A 15,689-nucleotide genomic window follows, 5' to 3' on the forward strand; every position below is an offset into this window, starting at 1 on the left:
GGTTGCAGTGTCCACGCACAGGCTTGGAATACAGATGGCACAGTTCAGGCCTGCAAATATCTGCAGTGACAATGAGACGCACAATGCACCACAATGACATTTGCATCTTTAGACACTATGCTCTGTGTTAAGTTGTTTTAGTGACCAATTCATTTTCAACTTAAATCTTTCAACTATTTATATTTGTTCTTGGAACCTAAATTAATTGTCTAGTTTTAAATGACCATTTAATCACTCCAAGTTGTTAAATTGTTTTAGTGACCAATTCATTTTCAACTTAAATCTTTCAACTATTTATATTTGTTCTTGGAACCTAAATTAATTGTCTAGTTTTAAATGACCATTTAATCACTCCAAGTTGACTCTTTCAAGCTGGACACTTTTTCCTAATCACCCTTTCAATCAATTCCACAAGTTAGTTTTTGAGTACATCTGGTTTTATTATTAAATTCTGCAGACTTGAAAGACAGAGATCTGGCAGACTTTAGGCTGTCTCCTCCTTGATGAGGCGATCCTTCTTGAGGGGTCCCTGCAGACAAGAGACAAACATGCTTGGTTGACGTCAAGGAGGACAAGTTTGGAGTGAAGATTATGTCCACAATTTCAGTGGGTGTGTTTCCAGAAAGTGAACAGGGAGTGAGCATAGAAGGCCACGACTCCCCTGCCTAATTGGAGGTTAATGTAGCACTGTAATGGAGCCCGAGCTCAAACTGACAGCTGAACCAGGTAACGAACAGTGCAAGGGCAACAAACATGAATCAAGAAAAACATGAAACGACAACTGACCATAAAGGCCTTCTTCTCCTCCACCGTCTGGAAGCGGCCGTGACCAAACTTGGAGGTGGTGTCAATGAACTTCAGGTCGATCTTCTCCAAAGCACGACGGCTTGTCTGGACCAGCAGAGACTACAAGAACAAATAAAACCACCTTAATGTTTGTAGATGTTATCTTCACTAATCCCCCAAAGGTTAAATCCATTGGAGTGAAATTCCAGAATAAACTTCTACATGCGCATCAACTACATGTGTAAAGCGAGTGATGGCATTCTGACCTTGCGAAGGGTGAGAACTCTCTTCTTGGTTCCAACCACACATCCTTTGATCATAACAAAGTCATTTGTGACTTCTCCATAGTGAACAAAACCACCCTGTTTGAAGGAGAGCAAGATTATGTTCACGAGACATTTCTGTGGACATGTACGCGAATTGCAAGACGTGTCAGTGCTTACCAGAGGGTTGATGCTCTTGTTGGACAGGTCATAGTCAGTGGAGGCGTTGTTCTTCACCAGCTTGCCATCCTTCTGGTGGTAGCCCTGACCGATCTTGTAGATCTTGACAACAACAGAACAGTCAGCGCACATCGACATCGTAATGGTGCAGCTTGAGGCTGACGTACCTTCTTGTTGATCTCGGTACGATGGTGGTATCCCTTCTGACCGGCACGAGCCACAGAGAAGGCCACGCGAGCAGGATGCCAGGCACCAATGCAGGCCACCTTGCGCAAACCACGATGGGTCTTGCGGGGCAGCTTCTTGGTGTGCCAGCGGCTAGTCACTCCTGGATGCAGACAGAGGTAACGTTAGTTGAAAGAGCATCTAGCAACAAGCGAGAGGGGACCATTCCGCATACAATTACAAGAGACATATATTCAAAAATTCCCCTTTTTTGCTTTTATATTAACATTATATTCTATGAAGTCTTTCGGACAATCTTTCTCGATACTAAAAAAAGATTTATGAAACACTCATCCTTGAACAAGCAGGACTTTGCCCACAGACGTGGGAACACTGCTTGAAAAATGAAATTTTGCTAGGCTCTTCTTTGAGGTTCTGATGTTGGCGGATGATGCAATGAGTTGTGTGGACGGAACATTGTGATCTCTCTCCTTCGGCATCCTTGAGTTTTTTGGATTACAAAAGTCTCTCCCGAGTAATAAAGACAGCGGATTTGCGAAACCGTTTGTCAACACCCATTACCTTGTTTGGTTTGTCCCACACCAACAGATGTGATTTAATAGATAAAAAAATACGCAATATAGAATGGAGAACACTGAAAGGTGTAAAAGACAGCCTGCAAATAGATCTTTAAAGTATCTCTGCAGCACCTGGAGGGATAGATTACACACCTTTGTATCCGTGTCCCTTGGTAACACCGATGACATCGATCATCTCGTCCTGGGTAAAGACGTTGGCGATGGGAACAGCCTGCTCCAGCTTCTCGCGGGCCCAGTCCACCTTGTCTGCAATGGAACCGCCGTTAAGCTGCACCTCCATCAGGTGAGACTTCTTCTGCTTCAGGGGCAGCAGACGCATCTGGCCACAAATAAAAAAGGAGGCTGATCAGCGAGGTTGGCCGCCTGAGAGCGCAAGCAGCAGCTGCTTGTGAGAGGCGGAGTCTCAGAAGGAAGGCAGTAGAAAATATCCTCACTGGAATCATCAGGCGCCATGCCTGACGCAGGAGTTCTATGGTCTCGTCACAGACTGCAGACGCTGGCTTACTTGCCAACACTTGTTCAAACGTGGCAGGTAACCATGTTTCTCACTCAAGTGGCCTTTTTTGATATAATCACAAGCTTGTTGGCAAGCAAGGCAGCATCTCTTTAAAAAAAAAAAAACAGGCGAGCCGTCGTTCAGCCCATTTCCAAACTCACCTGCGTGTGAGCGATAATGCGAATGATCTGGCAGTACTTCTTCATGGAGGCAAAGTCCTTCTCCAGCTGCTTCTTGCCTTCCTCATCTTGCCACTTCTTGCTGTACTTGGTGAAGGCCTTCTTTTTGGACTTGTACCTGCCAGCGGGCACAACAAGGTTGGCGACTGGCCCTTCATGACCGCAGCGGGACAGAGGAAGAACACAGCGCCGGACTGGTCGCCCTGATCGAGGAGTTGGGCGGAACCAGCCGAGTAGGGGATTTCGGCTCATGGCACGGCTTCTAAGCAGAAGTTTCCACCGGCCAGAGGAGCCCGGAGCTCATCAGGGCGCGGGGCACCTGAGCGGAGCTGCCACCAGGGGGCACCGTAACTGTTAGAATCGCTCAGTGAAAACGGGAAAAAAAAAATGGTTTCCACTGGGCTACTAACGTCTGCTTTGATATTTCACAGGCAGTGCTTCTCAAGTATTAAAGCAGGACCAAAAGTGAGTTGTACAACAGCAGTTGAAATGATTATTATAAGTTACAATTTGGGGGAAAGGCCATTTTGTCGGCTGGACGACAACTACTTGCATGAGCATTATCTTAATTTTATGCTAAAATAGGCTATTGCAAATAAAATTCTGGCAAAAAAAAAACCTATAAAAGTGTTTTGTACTGCTTAGCAAACAATAGAAAGATTGAGAAGCACTGCTCTGAAGTCACACCGCCACATCTCACCAGTTTTTGTAAAAGCGCCTCTTGCACTCGTCACTCATGTGCTCGGCAAAGACGGTCTTGAAGGAGCGCAGGCCGCGGGGGGTGCTCACATAGCCCACCACGCCGACTACAATCATGGGAGGAGTCTCCACAATGGTGACCGCTTCTACCACTTCTTTCTTGTTCACCTCTGCAAAGAAATTGACATGAGTTAAACACCACAAAATATAACTATTTAATCAGTTCATCTAAACAATGTGCTCAGTACTCGACAATCAGCAAGGGACTTTGAGCCCATTCTGTCCGCCCGTCGTTGGTTTCATCATTGACAAAAGAAAATTCTATATAAAATGATAGAGAACTCACTTGATCCTGGTCTGTCCACCTCACGGACGATGTGAGTCATGCCGGCCTTATAGCCCAGGAAGGCAGTCAAATGGACGGGTTTACTCGGGTCGTCCTTGGGGAAGCTCTTGGCCTTACCCCGGTGACGGCGACTCCTCTTACGAGGTAAGAAGCCCAAGGAGCCATGGCGCGGAGCCGAAAACTTGCGATGGGACTACGAGATAGCAGATACCGTCACTTTATTTGTACAGTAAGCAAGAGTGGCTAACAGGCTACCGGCGGACCACGATGTAAGCATGTGAGGATGTAACTACATTCAATTGACAAAATGACAACAGCAAAATATAAAAGTATTTTGCAGCTATATTCATTAACAAACATGTGATTCTTATAAACGTAAAGCATGGAGTGAAGGCGGCCATTTTAGGCCACGATGATTTGCGTTTCGCATGAGTTTTTTCTTTTCTAAGTTATAATTCTCGAAGGGCCAGGAAATTCATCCTAGCATAACAGTTCAAATGGATTACGATTTGTTCTAAGCTCTGGAAAGAAACTAAAGGCTCGGATGGCAACGATAGCGGACGGATTGCCCAGCCTTCGTGAAGACAGTCAGAGTGGCTTACTCACCATTCTGTGTCCGATCCGATTGAAAGAGACCTAGCCTGGCGCTTACGATCAGTTATAAGGCGGCGCAACTATCGCGAGACACGACGCGTCGTTGGCGTCACAAGTCCCGCCTTCGGCAGTGTATTTACATACAGTGGCCACGTCGAGTCACTATGGAGCAGGGGTGGGCAACTAGTTTTTACAAGGGGCCACATGAAAAACCTGAGTTGTGTCAGAGGGCCACACCTACGATAACTTAAACCTGCTCAATTTTCTTACATTGTGAAGTGCACTAAATTATTTATTTTAAATAGTTGGCACTGCTAATTAGAAGAATATAATTATTCTGTTTATATTTATATTAGGCTATGTGAAATTGTGGTGTATAGGTCAAATAAAAAAACCAATCATTAATCAGTACAATTTATTCTTAACTTCTTTAACTTTTCCTCAAATGACAAAGCCGCTGCATCTCTGGGTGTTAAGTTTGATAAAAACCTCCTTGTTGGGCTTGTAGTTTTACTAGCAATGCATCAGCCTCTGATGCGCCCTGTTTATCATGTATTTTTTTTCATGCTTGGTCGTGTAGTGGCGACTCAAATTATATTCTTTAAACACAGCGACCTGTGCACCACAAATCAGGCACACGGCTTTACCTTTTATTTCTGTAAAGAAATACTTGGCAGTCCATGTCTTATTGAAAACACAGCGCTCCTTGTCAACTTTTCTTTTCTGTGTCAGCACACATTTCTCGGGCAGCATTACTTCGCACTGTTCACCTTCGCTCACAGCTCACTTACACGTACGCTACACGGAAGTGCGACGCCTTTCAAAATAAAAGCAAAACAGTTGTATTGCACGCACGACACTATATATATATATTTTTAATTAAGTAGTAATCAAATATAATTTACGATTGGCCTCATGCGGGCCGGACAGGGACGCACACAGGACCGGATGTGGCCCGCAGGCCGTAATTTGCCTAGGTCTGCTATGGAGGCTATTCCCGATAGTAGCCGGCCCCTATCCCGTGAAAAAAGCCTAACAACAATGTGCGTAATTTCTCAAAAATAAAATGAAACTCAAAATACCATTTATTTAACTGAAAAAACAGAAACATTTCACCTTAAGGCAACAATTATATTTCATGACAGTGCTGTAAGAAATTCTTCATATCTTCTATGTAAATTCCCATTGATTCAACAGCCATCATCGGGACTTCATTATTTGAAAGTTGTCTTTCAAGCTGTGAGGATGTGTCATGCTTGCGTCAGAATGTACAGCAAATTTCCATTTTCTTATTTGTTTGGATCCCATCTTGTCCTATGGCTTTGTTCCACATGTGAGGAAGGAGAAGTAGTTGACAGCTTACTGAGTTGAAGTGGAGCCGTTTACGTATGAGGGCATTCATATATAAGTGCTGTTCTGGGTCAATGCCGAAATTCAAAATACAATTGCTGTTCTGGGTCAATGCCGAAATTCAAAATACAAGTCCAAAGTGTTTCTGTGAAGCCCTCACTGACTGACTGAAAGAATGAATGATTAATAACTGACTGACTGAATGAGCGTCCATGCAGCTTCAGCAGCTTGATCATGCGTCTGTGCTCATGCAGTCCTCTCTTCATGGATTTCCCATGAGGCATTGTGACAGCAGCTTCTTGACCGTTATTAAAATGAATTGTGGATATTGTCGATTCGGTACATCAGCCTAACCCTTGTTCGGAAATGCAAAAATGGATCCTAATTAGCGGAATGTGGTTTGGAACTCACCCCGACATTGAACTCGATTAGGACATGCTAAAAACTTGAATTGGTGCCGGCTAAAGTTTGATCCTAAACCTAGTGAGGAAATTACAAAGGTAAAAAACTATTCGAGAGTCGCTCCGTCACTTTATGACGGCAGGGGCTGTTGATCCTGGTTGACATTCTGAAAAAAGGCCTTCCCAAACTCGTAGGTGCTGATCATGACAGCGCAGGCCGGCGCCACTTTGATCACTCTGGGCAAGAAACCTGAAAACAAAGTGTCCATGTTTTTTTTATTTATTTTACACATTATGTGTGAGCGAGACGACGATGTGTACCTGCAAAGAGCCCCCGATAGCCCACCTCGCTCCAGATGTCCCTCATGATGCGCCACGTGGACACCGTTTTATTGGACGGGGCTACGAGGACCAGCGAGAGTAATGAGACGACAGCAATGACGACTTTGTCGTTTCTCGTAAATTCCCGCGGCGGTCTACGCACCTGCGAGTGTGTCCATCTCTCCTAGTTGGATCTGTCTGCGAGTCTTCACTACATCAAAAGGCAGCGTCAAGATGGCGGCGATCTGACATTTGGGACAAGAGATACAGCAGTTGGATGTCATTGACAGCAGTGTTGTAGCAGCAGCCTTCCTTGTCTAACTGGGCCCAAGTTGAACATAACTTTGTTTTCCAAACAGAAGGTGAGTTTGTGTGAGTTTGATACAAACCGTTCCCGAGGCGGCGCCGGCGGTGAAGCTGATGGTGAAGTTGGCCTGAGCGATTTGCGATCGTTGACACAGACGCGCTTTCATCAGCTCGTAGTTGAACCAGTAAATTGCTGCGCATCCACAAAGAGGAGAAATTGGACACAGCAGACACACAAACATGTCAAAACGACATTACGATGATATCAAACCACCGCTGAGTCGGAACAAACATGGTAGTGGTTCACACCAGAGAAGGGGACGTCTCTGAGAACAGTGGGCCCCCAGCCGCGCCACAGTGACATGAGGCCCCCCTGCGCCACAGAGCTGCGCATGCAAACGCACAGCTCGCTGTACGTCAGGCGGCGGGACTGCATCTTGGTGCGGATCAACTCCAGAGGACTGATGACCGTCACGGCACCCACTGTAAGACACATGGAGAGATTTAGGCCTCCGATGGAGAGGTGCCCCCACTCCCTACTTGTGTTGATCCAGCATAGATGCTATTCATTAGCCCGTCTATGGCTTTTTGGACTGTTTGTTAGCTAGAGATAATCAGGAGCAAAGCTACGTGGACGTTTTAAGAAAAGTCAGGTCGCTTCATCTCAAGGTACCACTGCACAACTGAATCGCTGAAGCAGTGATTCTTTGCCAGGCCACAGGAGGGCGCTAGCCGACCGGACACTTTGAGAAACTAGAGACTCAACTATACCTTTTAACTAAAAAAATTAAATTTATATCACAGACTTTTTCCTGTCGCGACTACGTCCAATATATAACCCCCACTAATAAAACTAAAGATAAGATTGCTTATGCTTCAAACACAACAGACTTAGTCACGCTGCATCTAATTTTTATCCATATGTGTTTTTGCAGTCTTACATCGGGCAAGACCCCCAGCCAGGAGTGGAATGTGTTCGCCGTGGAAACCCATGCGAACACGCAGGAAGTCCCGCAGCTGATCGTAGCAGGTGAAGTAGATGACGGTGGCAGGCACGGCCATGATGCTACAATCATACGCCTTTTAGACACGTTTGTGTTGTTTTGGCAAGACTGCGAGGCAAATTACTGACAGTGTGGGTGGGAGGCCGCTCCACAACGATTTGAGTCCTTCATGTCGGGAGATTTTCACAAAAGCATCCTGCCCCGCAAAGACACAGGATGAGTTACTCACAAACGTTTTGCTTTCGGTTCTTATACACCGCTTTTGGGAAAGGCTGCAGCTTTTTTGCGGCGGGGCTCAGCGGCCATTTGTCACCGTTTTCCTATCTGCCATGAACTCACCAGGGTTCCGCTGAAATGCGTTTGCGGCTTGTACCAGCTGGTGCAGTTGCTTCTGTTCTGACACACGTAGATGTGGTCCATCAAGCCGTTGCAATAGAGGAAGCATCTCCCTGGGCCAAGAGAGAGAGAAAAACAGAGCGTCATGACCTTTGACCTTGGAAGGACGTCTAGAAAAAAATAGCCTGAAGCTCATCATTTGTTATGGAGCACTTTTCACAGGTCAGACGTGATTGTGACCAGAGCAACCACCGCACAAACACTCGCGTGCCAACAACGGGGGGTGAGGGGGGTTGTTTAAACACACACACACGCACGTGTTATGATGGGAGCAAGGCCACACTGAGAAGAGTACAAATGTAGAGAGGTGTATGCGTGCAGCGGGTGAGGGTCCAGTACTCACACTTGGAGGGGTGGGTGACAGCAGCCCAGGAAGCAGCATCGCGAGTTAAAGCTTTGGAAAGAAAGCAGAAGCAAAAGAAGCGTCTGGATGTTAAAAATTGCTCAAACGTCATCCGCCTGGCCGGCAGCTTGTTATGTGAGCGTGACCACATCAACACCACGGAAGAAGTCGGGAAGTGGGCTACCTTGATGGAGGGGACTCTGCTGGGCCTGCAGCCTGATCTTCACCACATCCAGAGGCGTGACTGCAAACGGTTTGAAAGAATGAGCAACGAACCTCCAATGGTCATCCGTCACCCAAATTCGGCCAGTGTTACCTTGACTTACGAGTTTTGGTCATTCCAATACCAAGCTCGTGACGCAATTTATAATGTGAGATTCGGCTTGATCGATTCATTAGATTTTGGGGGCGACCCATGCTCTATTACTTGGTGAAAAACTCTTATAATCACTGTTGTTGTGGTCAAAGCCTAAAAGTATTTGTTTGTAACTACAAAAAGATATAAACCGAAGTTTGGGGGCACTCGTAAGTCAAGGTAAAAATCTCCAAGTTTCTCTCTCTCTCTCAAATCTCTCACCCAAAACGGACGTGAGGAGGGCTCCAGTGCCAGAGGCCAGCATCTGCTGCACTGGAGAGATGGCGGCCGACGCGCCACCGGTGGCCCGTTCCGCCATCGTGCCCACCTGTTGCCCTAAACACAGAACAGTGAACGCCACGGAGGCGTTTACTGACCCTCTCCGCCAGGCGCCGGCGTGACCGCGTGCCTCCACGCCTGCTAGTTGTGCGAGTGAAGCCGTGCAGTGGCTTGTGTTGTTGTTGTTTTTTTAAATATTATTGTTACGTTAATAACGTCCCATCAAATATTGGCTTATTAGGCTAAAGACATGGTAGTTATGTTTCACGTTAATGCAAGAAAATGTGAGTCAAGCACACACAAAAGCGTGTTGATAGGCGGAGTTGCTAATTGGGCCTCTGGCGATAGCTTATCAATGCGTTGCATAAGTCAAATATCGTTACGCAGCCACAGCCAGGCTTGCAAAGGGCACACCATTTCAACTGGCGTCACATTAGAGCAGGCGAGTCAGGGGTCATTAATCAAATGTATCAATTATCCTAAATTCATTCATTTAGATGCTACTCTTTTTTGGGGGGGTAAAAACAAGGGGGGTTAATCAAATTTATCAATTATTCTAAATGCATTCATTTATCTGCTACTCTTTTTTTTCTTTCTTTTTGCAATAGCAAACATCTATTTTTGTAACAAATATAGGACCCAAATTATGTCCTTTCAAGCCAGGATTGTTTTTCTTTGGTTGCGTTGACTCACAGATAAAACTAACGTGAAAAAGTAGCATTCGAGGTCGCGAAAAACAGGAGGACCGGGTACATGTTCCCAAGAAGATATTTCAAGAGTTTTTTTTTTTTTTTTTTTTTGGTCACTTACCCATATCATGTCTTTAAACGCCGATGCAACTTAATGCAAAAAAGTAAACATTGTTTTCAATGATGCCATTATTATTTGTTAACCAGACAAGCAAATGGGACAGCAGACCAAAAAGTAATATTTATTTTAATACCATATTGTCTAGTCTTGGTTGATCAGGCATCTGCGTTAGGGGGAACAAAGTACGAAGTAAATAAATACCTTTCTTGCAAAACGTTAATGTTATTAAAAAACGCAAAAGGCTCCCATTGGTAGAAGTCGAATGCATGGTCACTTTCACCCATTATGACACAATGCACCGCGTCTCATATTAAACTCCATGACAATACTGACGTCATTTAGATCACATTTAATTTTAAAGGGAAAAGTGTGGCATGGGAGATTACTTGGATGGAAGTCCAAAGAGGGCAACATAGGCGTTTGGATGAGGTTGCAAAGCGAACATTATGTACTCTTCAGTGTGCTGTCATCGTGGCTTGCTCATTATCACGTGAAACCCTAGGTTTCTTTTAAAAATGTTATTACAAGTAGGTAGGTGTAACTGCATAGTCTTACGATAAACACAGGCAACCGAATATTCTGAATGAACAGCATTTCGAGCTAGCATGTCACTCAGCAACTCTCATGCGTTGTAAGCTAGCCAGCTAGCCAGTTAGCATCCACGTTGTTTCTACTCACCTTTACTGTAAATTTAGATTTATGACACTTCGCCAAACAGCTTCCCCCATGCTCCTGAAGATGTTTTCAGCAGTCCCGCACGACTATCGTTAACTGTCTTCGTCCATAGTGTTAAGACATTCAAACGTGTATTTGGCGAGGGGCGTTCATCAATGCAGTGAATGTCAGCTTCGCAGATATACAAAGTGACGTGCGCGAGTAGTCGGTTTACGTGAGGAGGAAGCCGGTCGGTCCATGTAATATAAACGTCAGCGCTAAAATGGCCGCATTCTCCACGTTGCTCTGTCGCCTCTGAAAGGAGGAAGGACGCACTGCAAGTTGCAGCATGTAAACAAGTCAAGGTGAAGCTCATTGTCGAGACCAGAAAAACAAATGTTGGAGCGTTGAAACCAAAACATTTGAAGCTACTGGAATTTCACTGACTGACCTATTGGAAGAGTTAGTCAAATATAACAATGTCACGCTACCAAATTGTTTAAAAATACTGAATAACAAAGACATGTAGTGCATGTGTACATTTTGTTTTACAGAGGAAACTACAGCACATTATTTATACGCCTTTTCACCTTTAATGTCGAAAGCATGTAGACATACAATGTACAAATAAAAGTCAAGTATAGCAGCATTTGTTGTATATAATTTTTATCAAATTTTCCAAAACAATCGGTTTAGAAAATGGATGGATTGCAAATGTTTAAACAGTTTAAACACAATTATATTTGTATTTTTTATGAGTTATGTTTCTATAAATAGTTTTGATTTATTAATTTTTTTAAATACACAATACTTGTAACCACATGCAAGCATGCCTCCCACTCAAAAATCTGTAATTTAAAGAAAAAAGCAGCCTGATACAGTTGAAGTTTCTGTTTCGCAGCTAAAGAAAAAAGGAAACCACATGGGCATGTGCTATTACAGTCAATGGGCGTGTTTAAATCAGCACTTTGTACAGTCAGAAGCACTCTGACGCTACGCTGCTTCACTCGCAAGCCATTTATAGTTCAACGTCAAGGTGAGAGCTGCATTCATTGACTTTTTTTCAAACCCCAGGCCTGAGCACTTGCCTGGAGTGAATATGATTTTATTGATATGTGATTACTGTGATTATGTAACACGATTTCAGATGCCGAGCCTGGCTGTGTTGTGCTGGGCCATGCTGCTTCTGCTTGAGGGTCCGCTTGGTGGGATGTGTCAGGATGGTCACCAACCCACCAGCAGCTTTCAGTGCAGCCCCTCTGTCCAGGTGATAGCACACGTTACCAGTTACCACGCAAAGCAAAGCCCGCCCGCAGTCAAAAGAAACCAAATGTGCTCAAAGGTTGAGTGTCACTAATGTTAAATAACCTGCAAAGTTTCTTCATGTCGGAGTGAGGACATGCTGACATTAGGAGAAATGGAGACTGAAAGTTGAAGGTTGGAAATGTGAACAAGGCTTCTGCTCCAAAGATAAAGTGAAATACACTTATGGTAGTGGTTGAAAGTTTCAGTTGTTGAAATGTTATGTTTGAAACATTTCTCACTTCTCACATTTGTCAAAGAAAACTTCAATTTAGCATGAAACTGCTCAATCCTGATCATATACAGTAAGATGATGAATTATAATACATTCAATACAGTTAAATTGTATAAGCGTGGAATTACTCAAATCCAATTGCAGTATAGTCCCATTTTGATCAAGGATCTGAGTAAACCGGATTCTTCCAACAGGAACTGGCCTGCGCTGATGGGAAGCATTGTTGTCGGGAGGGTCACCGCTGCAGTGCCGACAGCCTGTGGTGCTTCATACCGGGTTCTTTTTTATTACTCCTCTTGACTTTTAACACACAAACATTGCTGAAAGTTTACTTCATCTTGATGTTGTTTCTTGCACAGAGTCGGTGGTGCTGTGCAGCGACAAGGCTTCCGAGTGCCCCAACGGCAGCACTTGTTGCGAGAACCTGCAAGGCACTTGGGGATGCTGCCCCCTGTCAAAGGTACAAAAAGTTGAAGGGGGGGGTTGTCCGTGTCCTGAGTGTGCGTTCATGCTGTCCAAACAGGCCGTGTGCTGTGAAGACAAAGTGCACTGTTGCCCGGCGGGCAGCTTGTGTGACGTGCAACGCTCCGTCTGCGTCTCCCCTGAGGACGGCGAGGATACGCCAATGTGGGACAAGCTTCCTGCCAGGAGGAGAGCCGACTGGGAGAACCGGCGAGGTCAGTAACCCCTTCACACACACCCCGAGGGGACTTCCACATTCAGAAGAGCAATTGTGTCAGCGTGGAGCAACCGTTGACAATGCTCGCGTGTGATTAAAAGCTTAAAGGGGAAGTGTGGTGATGAGACGTTGAAGTGATAGCATCGCGCACGTAGTGCCAAGTTTTGTCGTCGCGTGCAGATTAGGGAGTTTAATTGAAAGTCGAGGCATGTTTTGTGCTTTGACCCGCAAAAAGCTCTGAAACCTCTGAAGATCCTCTGTGGTGAATATGAAATGTTTATGTTGATTTGGTGCGCATTCTAATGCAGTGAACCACATCCAGACTTAATGTCAAAACAAAAAGATGCGTCCCATTGAGGCGGGTGTGTCAAGGCATGTTGCCACACATTGCTTGTTGTCATTCTGGTCTTACGGGTCATAGGTTTTTTTTGGTGAACGTGTTTTTCAATTCAATCCTTTGTGCTCTTTTTGCAGCCAATGTCGTCCCCTGTGACGACAAAATCCACTGCAGAGATGGCACCACTTGTTGTAAAAACACACAAGGTCAATGGTCCTGCTGTCCTCTACCAGAGGTAACATGGTGTCTGCAAATTGAAATTTTTTTAACTGTTGCATGATGACTTTTTTTTTCTCTGCTTTGTGGATTCTCTTCCCAGGCGGTTTGCTGCAGTGATTACCTCCACTGCTGCCCTAAAGGTCACAGGTGCAACATAGCCGCTCAGACGTGCGATCTGGAATGGCGCTCGGTGCCCTGGTTGGAGAAAGAGCCTGCCACGCCCAGGCAGCAGGAAATGGAAGTGAGATGCGACGCCACATACACTTGCGCTGAGAGCTCCACCTGCTGCAAGACCCAAACTGGAGCATGGGGATGCTGCCCTCTCCCTCAGGTGAATAATTGACAGTACACATCTCTTACTTGCGCTTGACTCAAGTCACGTTATTAACCAAATGTCCAGTTTGTTTAAAAGTTTATTCTCGCAACCAATCACTACATTGTTTCTCTCTTCCGCCACCATTTAGGTACCCCCTCAAACAACAAATATATACACCAACTAAGTGACCCACCAGCTATCAGTAATAACAAAGCAATGAGGAACTAAGCATGACTGCTTGTGAAAGCAGAAGCGAGAGTTACGCTCAACTTCAGTTTCACTACCTCTATGACAGGCCGTGTGCTGTCCTGACGGCCACCACTGCTGTCCCACTGACTACACGTGCGACGAGATGCGCAGCAAATGCGTCAAAGGGAACGTGGCGCTCCCGTGGTACCCTCAACTTCCGGCAAGCATCCCTTCTATGGTCCCGCTCCGGACCCTCGTCACCGCCGTAAAGCTGGGATTTGTAAAGTGCGACGATGGGAGCCTGTGCAACGACGGGCAGACCTGCTGCAAGATTTCGCCCACGGAATGGGGATGCTGCCCTTTTGCTAATGTACGGTCCTTAGCTTTCCAGAACCGTGGGTGGGGTTAAAATATAATACATTTTAGTCTACATATGATTCAACGTATTTTATTTTAAAATACATTACATTAAAAAACTACAGCTTAAATATTAGTACATTAAATAATTGGTGAATATAAATAATATATAATAATTAATGTGAATATAATAATGTAAAAAAGGAGTAAAATGCATATTTCTACCTGTAAATCAACCAATGGTTGATTATAAGTACAAGTAATATTAAAATATGATAACCAGCCCTGGTTGAAGCTTTCATGAGAGCAAATTTGGAAATAACTTTCTCTTTTTCCTCACATGCAGGCGGTGTGTTGCAGTGACATGAAGCACTGCTGTAAGGCCGGCTACAGGTGCACGGCGAGAGGCCAGTGCATCTTGAACGGCGACCTTCCCTGGCTCATGTTGCCCTCTAACACCAACAAAAAGCAACGGTTTGATGAGGTGTGAAACGCTGCCCTTTTGTTTCCTTTTGTACTACATAAAACATACCAATGTAAAAATCCTGTTCACTGATATATTGTGGTAGATGTTCTGATTGTAGTCTCAACAATACATTAAAGATTTAACGTGATTTGAAGCTCAAACTGGCCTACTGTTTGAATTGGCTTTAAATGTGTTAAGAACAAACAATTCATCGGACTCAAGCATCTTTGTTGAAGATACTGTCTTCTTTTGAGGTCGGAAATGCAATAATCCGAGTGGGATCGTTTTCATTTCCCACGTTCGGAGGACGCAGGATTAGTGTTGGCTCGTGAGTGAACGATCCGTTCAAAAAGAGCGAATCTTTTCAGTGAACGAGAGTGAACCAATCACTTCCTAAAGTGATTCGTTCTTTTTTTTCCTTTCATATATAACTTCAACCAGTAAATGTCAGTAATGCCCATTGAAGCTGGTGCTACCTCGCCGTAAAACAAAACGAAGAAGAAAATCAGCCAATCAGCAGCGCCAGCGAGCGTTAGATGGAGGAGGGACTTTACGAGTCAGTGACGTAACTTCCCGTTCACGAACGAGTCGGGAATTGCATTTCCCGTTCACCAACGAACGAATCTGTGAGTGAACGAATCACTCAGTGAGTGAATCACTCACTGAGTGATTCGCATTTCCAGTTCACCATGAGAACCGATCAGTGAGGGAACGAATCCTGGCTTTCCCGTTCGCGAACGAGTCAATGAGTGAAATGCCTTCTTGTGCATCAACGGATCAGTCAGTGAATATGTTGCGTCTCATAGCGTGAACTATGGAAGCCAGAATGTAGATTTACTTATGGTAGGTTTTAAATAACGTGTATGCCTATATATGCTTAAATGTTGTTATCCACGATATCGACTGCAGTTCCACATTTGATTGCTGGTTTGAAATGTACTTTCATTATTATTATTATTATTATTATTATTATTATTATTATTATTATTATTATTATTATTATTATAAACATTTGTTATAACTTGTCTGGTGTTTTATTCCTTGTTTTTATATTCGCCATTCA

General features: G+C 44.5%; 3 protein-coding genes and 2 non-coding genes across 6 annotated transcripts; 1 reads left to right on the plus strand and 4 right to left on the minus strand.

Moving 5' to 3' along the window:
- Positions 1-415: 415 nt before the first annotated feature.
- rpl3 (ribosomal protein L3) lies at positions 416-4,477 on the minus strand. Its single transcript, XM_049743841.1, has 10 exons — positions 4,320-4,477; positions 3,714-3,906; positions 3,369-3,537; positions 2,651-2,786; positions 2,126-2,312; positions 1,397-1,557; positions 1,230-1,331; positions 1,053-1,148; positions 787-906; positions 416-529 (listed from the first exon to the last, which is right to left on the minus strand). Exons 1-10 carry the CDS (start codon positions 4,320-4,322, stop codon positions 485-487), a joined length of 1,212 nt encoding a protein of 403 aa, XP_049599798.1. The 5' UTR covers positions 4,323-4,477; the 3' UTR covers positions 416-484.
- LOC125984271 (small nucleolar RNA SNORA54) lies at positions 611-742 on the minus strand. Its single transcript, XR_007486895.1, has one exon. It is a non-coding gene; the product is annotated as a small nucleolar RNA SNORA54 (small nucleolar RNA).
- LOC125984272 (small nucleolar RNA U83B) lies at positions 2,390-2,485 on the minus strand. Its single transcript, XR_007486896.1, has one exon. It is a non-coding gene; the product is annotated as a small nucleolar RNA U83B (small nucleolar RNA).
- Positions 4,478-5,374: 897 nt separating the features above from the next.
- slc25a39 (solute carrier family 25 member 39) lies at positions 5,375-10,783 on the minus strand. 2 transcript variants are annotated; one of them, XM_049744580.2, is made up of 12 exons: positions 10,551-10,781; positions 9,006-9,119; positions 8,613-8,672; positions 8,429-8,479; positions 8,029-8,138; positions 7,818-7,885; positions 7,627-7,751; positions 6,995-7,168; positions 6,769-6,878; positions 6,543-6,624; positions 6,380-6,460; positions 5,375-6,308 (listed from the first exon to the last, which is right to left on the minus strand). In XM_049744580.2, exons 2-12 carry the CDS (start codon positions 9,100-9,102, stop codon positions 6,190-6,192), a joined length of 1,077 nt encoding a protein of 358 aa, XP_049600537.1. In that variant the 5' UTR covers positions 9,103-9,119; positions 10,551-10,781; the 3' UTR covers positions 5,375-6,189. The 2 variants fall into 2 exon arrangements, with proteins under 2 accessions (XP_049600537.1, XP_049600538.1); XM_049744581.2 differs by lacking the exon at positions 8,429-8,479 and having other exon boundaries at positions 10,551-10,783.
- Positions 10,784-11,416: 633 nt separating this feature from the next.
- On the plus strand, positions 11,417-14,787 carry grna (granulin a). Its single transcript, XM_049744578.1, has 9 exons — positions 11,417-11,562; positions 11,674-11,793; positions 12,258-12,339; positions 12,423-12,523; positions 12,587-12,740; positions 13,217-13,314; positions 13,399-13,629; positions 13,910-14,173; positions 14,507-14,787. Exons 2-9 carry the CDS (start codon positions 11,674-11,676, stop codon positions 14,648-14,650), a joined length of 1,194 nt encoding a protein of 397 aa, XP_049600535.1. The 5' UTR covers positions 11,417-11,562; the 3' UTR covers positions 14,651-14,787.
- Positions 14,788-15,689: the final 902 nt, after the last annotated feature.

This window comes from Syngnathus scovelli, chromosome 16, assembly GCF_024217435.2.
Source record: "Syngnathus scovelli strain Florida chromosome 16, RoL_Ssco_1.2, whole genome shotgun sequence".
Lineage (NCBI taxonomy): Eukaryota > Metazoa > Chordata > Actinopteri > Syngnathiformes > Syngnathidae > Syngnathus > Syngnathus scovelli.

Bases quoted from the DNA above. Each gene is read 5' to 3' on its own strand.
- rpl3 (XM_049743841.1), bottom strand. The intron at 3,538-3,713 runs GTGAGTTCTCTA...ATTTCTTTGCAG, and splicing joins GGTGGACAGACCAGGATCAA to AGGTGAACAAGAAAGAAGTG. The intron at 2,787-3,368 runs GTGAGATGTGGC...GCCCGCTGGCAG, and splicing joins AGGCGCTTTTACAAAAACTG to GTACAAGTCCAAAAAGAAGG.
- slc25a39 (XM_049744580.2), bottom strand. From the start codon at position 9,102: ATGGCGGAACGGGCCACCGGTGGCGCGTCGGCCGCCATCTCTCCAGTG. The intron at 6,625-6,768 runs GTTTGTATCAAA...CCCAAATGTCAG, and splicing joins CCGGCGCCGCCTCGGGAACG to ATCGCCGCCATCTTGACGCT. The intron at 6,309-6,379 runs GTACACATCGTC...CTTTGTTTTCAG, and splicing joins CTATCGGGGGCTCTTTGCAG to GTTTCTTGCCCAGAGTGATC.
- grna (XM_049744578.1), top strand. From the start codon at position 11,674: ATGCCGAGCCTGGCTGTGTTGTGCTGGGCCATGCTGCTTCTGCTTGAG. The intron at 13,315-13,398 runs GTAACATGGTGT...TTCTCTTCCCAG, and splicing joins CCTGCTGTCCTCTACCAGAG to GCGGTTTGCTGCAGTGATTA. The intron at 13,630-13,909 runs GTGAATAATTGA...CCTCTATGACAG, and splicing joins GATGCTGCCCTCTCCCTCAG to GCCGTGTGCTGTCCTGACGG.